Raw genomic sequence first — 11272 nt, forward strand, 5'->3', positions numbered from 1 at the left:
CACCAAGGGCATCTGAACTTCCACATAGTCTTCAGTCATAAAGTTCTTCTGATGTCCTATTCTTGACATGAAGTCCATTCTGATTAGAATTATGAAGTCCATTCTGATTAGCTTTCTGTTATATATTTGAAGGGAGGGAGGGAGGGAGGGAGAGAGAGAGAGAGAGAGAGAGAGAGAGAGAGAGAGAGAGAGAGAGAGAGAGAGAGAGAGAGAGAGAGAGAGAGAGAGAGAGAGAGAGAGAGAGAGAGAGAGAGAGAGAGAGAGAGAGAAAGAGAGAGTTATACTCAGTTTTACTTTGTGGCTGACACTTTTGTCAGTTCAGTATAATTACAGAAGGTCGTCAGATGATCACAGGAGGAAAACAGAAACAGTATTTGTTATACCAATATAACGATGATCGATAAATTACAATTTATCGAAATTACAAAATTACGATAAATTACGATGATCACTATAAATGTTTTCCACTGTGTAACCAGGCAGTCTGCATTACTGCTCCAGCTCAGCTGCCAATAAAACCTGAGCCAATAATAATAATAATAGTAATACAGTTTTTCTCAGTCGATTTGGTTCATTGTGTTTCACATTTTGCAAATGCTTTTGTACATTTTGCAAATGGTCATGGAAAATTGCCTGTTGTTTTTTACATTATCAATTGCTTATGTCATGTTGATCAAAATGTGTTGTACGGATTGTCTGTTGAATTGTCTTACCCTCCAAAACACTTAGTCTTTGGGTCATTGCCTAGGTCATTACATGTAAAAGTGCTGAACATGTCATAATCTTGAAGGCAATATTATACATTTTTTTAAATTATATATATATATTTTATATTTTGGTAATTTTATCCTAATTTGATTAAATTATTCGTGAACATTCAGTTACAGTAAGAAAGGGAATTTGTGAAGGTTTAGATTACCCAATAGTCTCAACCATAGGTCAGAGGTGCGTCTCATGAACCTTTACTGTAATTGGCAAACATTTATAGACGTTAAACACTGCAGTATCACAAAGTCTCATAATGGAAACACGAGGCCATGTACAGGGTGAACAGCCAAGAAGAGGCATAAAACTGTGTGGTGTAGAGGAATAAGACTGTGTGGTGTAAAGGGGTAAGACTGTGTGGTGTAGAGGGGTAAGACTATGTGGTGTAGAGGGGTAAGACTGTGGTGTAGAGGGGTAAGACTGTGGTGTAGAGGGGTAAGACTGTGTGGTGTAAGGCTGAGGGAACAAAACAGTGAAATAAGGGCAACAATTGTGGACCATGTTTTACATGTAAGTTATGGTCTCACAATGGCTGAAGCTGGTCGTTGGGTGCAACCGAATATTGGAACTGTCTTCAATCGTTCAAACATTTCATACAGAAAACATGTAAATTCATACTATAAATGTGCTCTCTGTTGTAATGCTGCACACTGACAAATTCTGATGTTATTACATTTTTTGTATTGCACTTTTGCATTCTTATACCATATAGGTTATAGGACATCAAAATGAAAGTTGTTGAGCCGGGGGGGGGCTGGGTGGCGAACGAAAGTTGCGTGCGGGAAGACCGCTAGCAACCGCGGACAATCTATAATAGTAGCAAAAACATAAACGATGCAGCGCTTTGGTGCATGGCGCTATAGTGAGCTATTTTTAAAACAAGCCCGCGGGCGACTCATGACGTGGGTGACCCCTGGTTTATTCAATATTGACGGCAGCCTAACTTTTTGATTGACAGTTAACTGAGCAATAGAACACGAGAGGGAGTGTAGCCTACATGCCGTTACTTGACAACGCGTCCGCGGAGTGATACAGAGAATGAGAATACCGTGCTGTTATCACACATATCTGCAGGGTTAGAACACTTCTCAACCAGTCGGATTGTGAACTAACTGTTGTATAATTGGCGAATAATCATTTAGTGTTAGAAGGGGAGGGACAACTGTGAATTTTGACTGGACATAAATTTAAGTAGATTTCTCGATGGGTCCAATTAGGTTTACAAATTTATATGTAATTCATTGGCCCTTTGGCGAGCTACTCGGAAAGGGGTGGCGAGCGACGTGTTGGAGACCCCTGCACTAGAGTCTACACACTCCTACCAAACAGGTTAGAAGTGAAAGTGCCGGTATATAAAGCACAAAACGCCAGTGCGCCTCATGCTTGTGCACAGTGCTTCCGTTTCAGGACATGGACCGTCAGCATACAGTGCAATTGTCCAGAAATGTAGTTATAATAAAATGTAAACAAAAATTTATTTTCTGGACGTTTTTATTTAAACGGTAAGATGCCGCCATCCGATGGGAATAGTGTGTAATTGTCATGAAGTGAGTTTTGCAATGACTTGGAATTAACTTGGCTAGGAAAGCTACTGGTTGGATTAAAAAGGCTAAATGTAAAACAGATCCTTAATACATAATCAGTAAATATTTATAACCGATTTGTTGCTTCACCGTTGCTATGCCGCCAGCATGACGGCAGATGTCGTAAGACTGCATTTCCCATAATGCAACGTGACATTTTTTTTTTGTTTTTGGTCACGTGAAAATTCTGAACGTTGAACTGACACGAGAATCAGTTCCGCAGAACTGGCGTCCGATACCGAGATGGGAACCACGTCCGAGAGTAAGTTAGACACCCTCGTACCACTTACAGGATTTAGATAACAGCAACTCAGAATGTCATAGTTATTTTTGTTATTTTGCCATTAACCTTTTTCCTTCTGGTGTTTCAGTTAGTCGAGCTGTCTGTCTTGTTATCCTGCAGCAGTGAGCCACACGACTGGAAAAACGAGTTATTACATCTGATCATAATGTGTTTCTTAGCTTAGCTGGGAATCTTCTATTAGATACTAAATACAATACTAAAGATCGGTGTGCTTCCAACATATATATATATATATACGCTATAGCAGTGGTTTGTTAAATAACACACACACACACACACACACACACATTATATATATATATATATATATATATATTTTTTTTTTTTTTTACAGTCACTCCACAGGTCAGCTGCTGCGTCAGTAGTTTGGGGACAAAGGTTACTTAGTTTACAGAAGGTTATCATAACCTTAAACGTTATTAGTCTAAATGACTGAATTCTTATACCACTGCATTTTTTAATGGTCGTTTGTTCATTTTCTCTAAAGAGTTTGAAAACGTGAGCTACATTTTAAACTGTATGAGTGCCTTGGGACCCATTCTTTTGTCTATAATTGCTGATGTATGTAGAGTATCTGAAGCTGTTGTTCAGACGTGCTGAGAGTGTCCATAAACAGTATTTATCCAAACGCTGCATTACCTGTGCGGGAAAAGTCTACTGTCTGTGAAACTTGCTGACAGCATGTTTGTTGTTGAGGGTGTTGTCAAGATCCTGCCACAACTTTACAGTGATGTTTTCACGAATACACATGCGCTTAAATCCATGTTACTAAAATATATTGTGGGTTAACATTCAGTTTCCATTGGAACCTTTGCCAACAGGCATCTATAAAATCAATGTTTGTGTGCTTGACTCATGTCATGACTTTGTGTTGGTCATTTTTAAGCACAGTACACGCTCATTAGCTGTGGGTTAATGAATGGATGATTAATAGAAACAAGTAGGCCTATTATATATTTATTCTCATGTTAATATTTTGTGGCTTTTTTCAGGAATGGACAGATTGAAATAAGAACATTGAAATGAAACAAAGAGCCCTGCACATCAGTACATCAGCAGGATTTCTGTCCTTACTCCTGCCGTGGTGATGTGACGTGTCTGCATGTCAGCCGCTCTGGCGCATAAAGAAAATTGTCTATTGAACCTTTTCAGCATCCCCTGGAGCTGGGAAAAATGTATCAAATCGTCCCGGCGACTGTTGGTGATGTGGGTATCGGTGCCATGCGAGAATGCATGCCTCCGAAGAAGAAGAGAGTGGACCAGTGTGGACGCAGGCCCATACTGGCCAGCTCACTCGGGGTGGTGCTTGTAGTTGCCGCTGTGACTGCCTGGTGCTACTACTGTGCCTCTCTGCGCCAGGCTGACCTCCTCAAGACCGAACTGCTTGACCTTAGCAAAGATGGCTTTGTCATCCGCAACCAAGCAGGAGCCGTCATCTTCAGGATGGCATTTAGGTATGTGTTCTCATTTGTCATCAGACAGCTAAAGCTGGGATTACCGGTTATCAATCAAGGGCTGGGATCTTGTAATTAATTTAATTATGTAATTTTAAAAGGCAGTAACAATTTGTTGCGGTCCTTTATTTTATATGGCTCGAACGTCTAACTTAAAAGGACGCAACATAAAGAAACCAAGACACCACACCAGTAGTTTTGTTAGTCCAACATTGTTAGATTTTATATTCACTCAAATTCCCATATAAGCAACTTAGGAGAATAACATTTGGATGGTATTGTGACAAAATAACAAACAAAACAATCTAATAGTCCAACTGACTTCCCTAAAAAGAAAGAAACAAAAATAACCACAGTTAAATCTTCCCTAACTCCCTATCCTCTCACAAAAACAGGAGAAAAGGAAGATTTTAATGAATAGGCACCCACCCCAACAAACATACAAACGAAATAACAACAATATAAGTAAATGACTCATACAGACTGACCCAACTAGTTAAGACTGTAACAGCTCATCACATGTGCACCACATGCATCAATATTAGTAGCCACTTGTAAGAGGCAATTAAACACCCATTTATCTCTAAGCGCCCTAAAACATTTAATAACTACTCGAATCGGTTTTAAGCGAAAACCTACTAACACAGATACAGCTTTCTGTAAAACTGAAGTGTAAATTGGATCAAGAACAGCAATAGAAATTATAATAAAAACTAACTGAAATTGTCTAAAATTGTGTAGAAAAAATATAAGAATGCGCATGGAGCCTAAAAGTGATGTGAATGTCACATTTAGGCCTCTTGGATCCTCTTGACTTCCTGAGTTCATATGAGTTTGAGGCCCTCAGAGCTTCCAGTCCAATATTTATTAGCTGCCAATATTTACTGTTTTCAGACCATTAACACATCTTAGCTGCTTAATTGAGACCTTTGCAGATTTAGTTGCTTCGGATCTTTTATAAATTTGCCGGCCACTTTTCTTTTGTATTGGATTTCACCAAAGTTAACCACTGTGTTTACTTAGTAAAAAAGAATTTTTATTATGGACTGTAAACCATTGCAAATCCTTGTTTTTATTGCAGATCAGGCTCTCTTGATCTGAATTCTTGCCTAAAAGAAGGCCGAGTTCTCTCCTGCAGCCGGTCCAGTGAGGGGAGTCTGAATTTCTTCATTGAGACAGTGAAAGACAAAGACACTGTGATGTGCTATCGTGTGCGTTGGGAGGAGCTTTCAGCATCCCGTCTGGTGGAGCACGCCATGGCCTACAACAGTTCACACTGGTACGGTGGAGGCGAAACGAGATCCCAGCACTGGCCCATCATTTTTGATGGAAGCCAGGAACCTGAGCCCTTCATCACAAGCGATGTCAGCTCAAAACGACAAGTGTTTGGGAATATCTTGGAGCGTTATTGGCTGTCTTCCAATGCGACTGCTATTAAAATCAACCAATCTGTCCCTTTCCATCTTGGCTGGGATGAGAAGAGCAAGATGCTGCGATTCCAGGCACGGTATGAAAACAGCCCGTACAAGCCGGATTACGGCCAGCCTCGTCATGCTGAGCTGAGCTATCGTGTCTGTGTTGGGCGTGATGTAAGTGCCATACATAAGTACATGGTTCGTCGATATTTTAACAAACCCAATAAAGTGCCTACTGAGTCTGTTTTCAGACAGCCGATCTGGTCCACTTGGGCCTTTTTCAAGACAGCGGTGAACCAGGACAAGCTGCTGACATATGCATCTGATATCAAGACACATGGCTTCAGCTGTAGTCACCTAGATCTGGATGATCAATATGCTACTGCCTATGGGGATTTTGAGTTCGATCCGGTCAAGTTCCCGAATGCGTCCCACATGTTTAAGACACTTAGGGATGATGGTTTTGAAGTCACTCTGTGGACACATCCTTTTGTGAACTACAACTCCACTAACTTTGGCCCTGGAGTGGAGAAAGGGCTTTTTGTTCGAGAGCCTAGCGGCGAACTCCCGGCCTTGATCCGCTGGTGGAATGGTATTGGCAGCATCCTGGACTTCACCAACCCAGAAACCCGTGACTGGTATGCCTCGCAGCTTCATAAGCTAAAGAAAAAATATGAAATAGCTTCCTTCAAATTTGACGCTGGAGAGACCAGCTATTTGCCCAAGCAGTTCAGTACCTTTGTACCTCTGCTGGATCCTAGCATGTTTACGCGCCGCTACACTGAGATGGCGATACCCTTCAGTGACCGCGCTGAAGTGCGCACAGGCTATCAGTCCCAGAACATCTCCTGCTTCTTCCGGATCTCCGACCGCAACTCGCTTTGGGGTTACGACCTGGGACTCAGGTCCATCATTCCTACTGTGCTAACCGTTAGCATTCTTGGCTACCAGTTTGTGCTCCCAGATATGATTGGTGGAAACGCGTACCCAAACTGCACAGAAGGAGAGGACGGACTCCCGGACCGAGAGCTCTACATCCGCTGGCTGGAACTGTCTGCATTCATGCCAGTTATGCAGTTCTCAATACCGCCATGGGTCTATGATGATGAGGTTGTGGAGATCGCCAGGAAGTTCACGGCGCTCCACGAGACCCTGGTGGCTCCTCGAGTGCTTGAACTTGCCGGGGAGGTGTTGCACACTGGAGATCCTATCATTCGTCCTCTTTGGTGGATCGCTACAAATGACGAAGCTGCCTACAAGATTGATTCGCAGTTCCTCATTGGTGATGACCTCATGGTGGCACCAGTGCTGGAGCCAGGTAAGCAGGAACGAGATATTTATCTCCCTGCTGGCAGGTGGAGGAGCTACAAGAGTGAACATTTTGACAAGGGTCCCATGCATCTTACCGACTACCCAGTGGACTTGGATGAGATTGCCTACTTTGTGTGGTCAGGGTGATGTGACTTTAGAAGGGAAATATTTACCCACAATTCTATTGCATTGAATAGGAACCTGTTATGCATAATTTTCCCTCACATCAATATGCCTTGTTGCTTTATGGATATGCAAAGCCAACATCTTGTGTAACCACCATCCTTTGTGCTAGCAGTACATCTGGAAACTTCCTCAATGCTATAATAAACATTTACATGTTGTGTGAATTAATAGGGTATTGCCTGTGTAACTGTAAGGAAGGGACAGATGTCAAAATGTGTCAGAGACATTGTGATTCTTGGGATTCAGAGTGGCATTGGGAGTTGGGACAGTGACATCCAGACATCACTCGATGACTTTGCTTAGGATGCTGGTCAACACAATATACCAGTGTTGGCATACTGGCCAAAACAATATACCAGTGTCTGAATACTGGCCAAAACTTCAACAATATACCAGTGTCGGGATACTGGCCAAAACAATATACCAATGTGGGGATAACGGCCAAAACAATATACCAGTGTCGGGATACTGGCCAAAACAATATACCAATGTGGGGATAACGGCCAAAACAATATACCAGTGTTGGGATAACGGCCAAAACAATATACCAATGTGGGGATAATGGCCAAAACAATATACCAGTGTTGGGATACTGGCTAAAACAATATACCAATGTGGGGATAACGGCCAAAACAATATACCAGTGTTGGGATACTGGATAAAATAAAATCTTAACGCACAAAAACTGTGTATTGAAATGACAGCACAAAGTATTTTGTAATTTTCTGTCACTTGTATGTCTAATGTATTTCATGTAGTATAGTCCTTTATCTCTGTGAAACTGAAAGCATAAAGTAAAACTTCTATCACTACCACATTGGTTATTATTCTGACACTGCTGTAAACTTGAAACATGCCACACATACAGTAATGCCAGTCAAAGATTGTTCTGTATTAAGTAAAATGGCAATTTCAGTTGAATTTGTGAATTCCTCAAAGACCTCATCATTTTTTGAGGCTGTTTTTCATTATACTTTGTGCATATAATTGTTTATGTTAATTTCCAATTTTGGTTTGCTTGCTTTGTAGCAATTTAAACTGCAAAACATACTGATTAAAGTTATGGAGTTTATTATTTTTATCTAAAGTTCAAGAAAATTAAATATATTGAAATGTCTTTTAAATTTTAAACAGTAAAGAGGATTCTAAACTGCTTTCATAGTTTATGAAAATCCATAATTGAAAGCTGCCAATTATGTTGCCAAAATCTGTAGAATTTTAAGTTTTGACTCTTTGCATTGTTAATTTGTTGAAAATAAAGTGGAGAGTATTTTCAGTTGTTTTTATGTAACTAATGGGTAATCAATGTACAGTATGTCTAGAGAGTCGGGTGCCATATTAACTCCTACCACAAGTCTCCCTCATTGTAATGTTGTAATGAAGTAGAGCAAATCATATGTATATGACGTTAAACCGATGCTATTGCTTGTTTTATCATCGGAAAAAACGCTTTGGGAGTGCTCTTATTTTGTCATAATTATACATTGTAATGAATAACTACCGTGGTTTTTATTATGAAATTACAGCGCACGTGGTTTGAGTAGTCAGCAACGAGATGGACCAGGAAAGTAAATAGTTCGCAGATTTGGTCAGTCACAAAAAGCTATAAATCACCTAGTTTGCATTAGCCAAGTAATTTAGTATATTTTAGGTAATGCGAGTATTACTCGCTTTACATTGACACATGTTTACATTGACACATAACACATAACCATCCATGTTTTTTTTACCTGATTAAAAAAACAATTTACTACGCTAACAAGTGACATTAAATAAAGGGCCTTGCCAGAACTATTAATAGCTCAGTTACTGTAAACACTTCGCCTTCAGTTCACATTTTTCACTTACCCACAACACAAAGTAGCAGGTGTTCTAAAAACTTTGTTTTAAGGATTAGGTTTATCATAAGTTTGTTGTATTCTTTTAAGGCCAAATATCATGTGTTTGTCTTTTAGAACTTGTCCTTTTGCGTATAGGAAGCAGGTTTGAGGACAGCTCATACTGAAGCAGACCCTCTAGATGCACTGATTAAATACATTATAATGTTTTAACTACCTGTTACAAGAACTGCTTAAAATCCTGGTGTCCGTAATATACCGATGTCTTTGCAGACACATGTGAGTTATGAATGTCTGTAAGACTGTGAAGATGAGGACACGCTGATTCTTCCCCAACTGAGTGTCCTACGTTTGGGTCTCAAATTCACATCTCTGAGAAGATACAGACTGTTTCTCAGTATGACTCTGTGAATAAAAACAACTGCCCATTCAAACAAAGCTTGCATGTGGCTTGTAGATGCTATGAGAACTCTAATGATTCGTTGAGGGATGCATTTGTGCACAAAGGTACCTGCTGAACAACCCATCTGTCATATAACATTGGCACGAATCACCGCACACCACAAAGAAAAAGCGGTACAGTTCGAGACAACTACCACTAGGGGGAGCTGCTGACCCACACCAGGAGCCATCCTATGCCATGTGATTTCTCAGCTGGGTTGAATGCATTGTCAGAACGCTGTATGCAGTATTGCAGTTCAATCAGTTTAAATGTCAAAGGCAAGATGTATAATAAAGCCATGTATAATTCAATAAGGTGCTGTTAGGGTTGGTGTCGAGTGGGTGGAGTGGGGAGTGTTTTTGTTAAAGTAACTGAGATATGCAAGCCAGTGTGTCGGGGTAAGGGGGTGGTGGTTAGGGGCTAACAAGCAGAGAAAGAAGCCTGTCATTACATTTCCCCCCATGTTGTGTTGGGTGTAGATGAACAAGAGCTGTGGGCTTTACAAATCAGTTTTCACCCTTTCTGAAGTTGAAAACAAAATTGTAAAAATTGCCATTACCTTTAGACTGATGGTTGTTACACGCATCGTAGTTGTTTTATTGAAGTTGTTTTGCTGAAGCTGCCTCCCAGGCCGCTTTGTTCACAAACTCCTCCCCCATCACGCTCCCTCCACATTATTTACATAGCTTGCAGTGGAAACAAACAAACAAACAAACAAAAAGGTCACAGGGAAAAAGAGATTTGATTCTCCTGCTACCCGGCAGCGAACGCTTCAGTCAAGCCATGCCATGTGTACGGTTCAGCGTCCAGTCACCCATATCTGTTGGTTTAGCACGTTGCAGGCGTGACAGGCGGCCCATTCTCCACCCGAATGCCACCACCCGAGGCCTTGACCACCACCTGGCTCGCCCGTGTGCCTGGAAAGGTCACGGCTCGGCCCGGGAGACCGGAAGCCGCCTGCTAATTAAACACTCTGGACGTGGAGCACCAATCAGGTTTCCCACCACCCTCAGAGCCGACCGAGGGGGTGGGGATCCAGAGCTCGGGGGCGGGGCACGACCCCTCCCCCTCCGAGCCAGCGTGGCCGAGCCCAGAGCCCCTGCTTTGTGCACGAGGGTTAAGATGAGTGCAGCGTTTAATGTTCACTGGGTTTGGACTGAATGTGCAGGCTGATCGGCCCTTCAAGCCTGCCGTGCGGTGGCTGAAGATGCTATCACTAGTGCGTTAGGCGTTAGTGGCCGCTTAGCTCTCCACTGCAGGACATCTCAAGAGGCGGGGGGAGAGGGAGTTGCCCTGCTGTTGCTAATGACAACTGTCTCATGTACGCATGCTCAGTCAGTCCTAGGGTGTCTTCTAATGTATCCGTTTATCGACCGCATCTCTCTCTCTCTCTCTCTCTCTCTCTCTCTCCTTCGCTCTGCGTCTGTGTGTGAAAACCATGTTGCTTGACAATGTGACTCAGTTTACGCACAAGTTGGCGTTTGTTCCAGCGCAAGCAAACAATACAAACAATCCAACAATACAACGTGAAGCAAAAAATGAGTCCCAGAAATATGAGGTCATCACCCTGAGCCGCACTACACATCTGCTGACCGCTCAGCGCGCATCCTGTGCACACCAAAGAACCCCCCCCCCCCAAAATGTGCCCCACCGCCCTGTGGATGCCATCAGTGGAGCAGCTATTGTGTGCTGTGCTGTGATTACAACTCAAAGCCACCCTAGATCTCCTGTGCACAACGGCACTGGGCATAACCTCTGGGCTTTCTTCTCCAGCTGTGTGGGCTGAGGGGCTCGGAGCTGCAGATCTTCAGAGCAGCTGGCACGGCCTGATAAGAGGTGCTCATCGACCCGCAGAAGAACGCTGGGTGCTTCCCCGAATCTGCCTGGTCTGGGATCGGACCGCCTTTCATCTGATGCCAGGAAGATTTCCAGGGGCGGACAAACTGTGATGCAAACTTACCAAACTGGTGGTCA

General features: G+C 42.4%; 1 protein-coding gene across 1 annotated transcript; it reads left to right on the top strand.

The window, feature by feature from the left end:
• The first annotated feature begins 2452 nt into the window (after nucleotides 1-2452).
• Nucleotides 2453-9279, top strand: LOC143509365 (myogenesis-regulating glycosidase). The gene is made up of 3 exons (XM_076998012.1): nucleotides 2453-2610; nucleotides 3645-4106; nucleotides 5188-9279. Exons 2-3 carry the CDS (start codon nucleotides 3826-3828, stop codon nucleotides 6977-6979), a joined length of 2073 nt encoding a protein of 690 aa, XP_076854127.1. The 5' UTR covers nucleotides 2453-2610; nucleotides 3645-3825; the 3' UTR covers nucleotides 6980-9279.
• Nucleotides 9280-11272: the final 1993 nt, after the last annotated feature.

The sequence above is a fragment of the Brachyhypopomus gauderio genome, chromosome 3, assembly GCF_052324685.1.
Source record: "Brachyhypopomus gauderio isolate BG-103 chromosome 3, BGAUD_0.2, whole genome shotgun sequence".
NCBI classification, from domain to species: domain Eukaryota; kingdom Metazoa; phylum Chordata; class Actinopteri; order Gymnotiformes; family Hypopomidae; genus Brachyhypopomus; species Brachyhypopomus gauderio.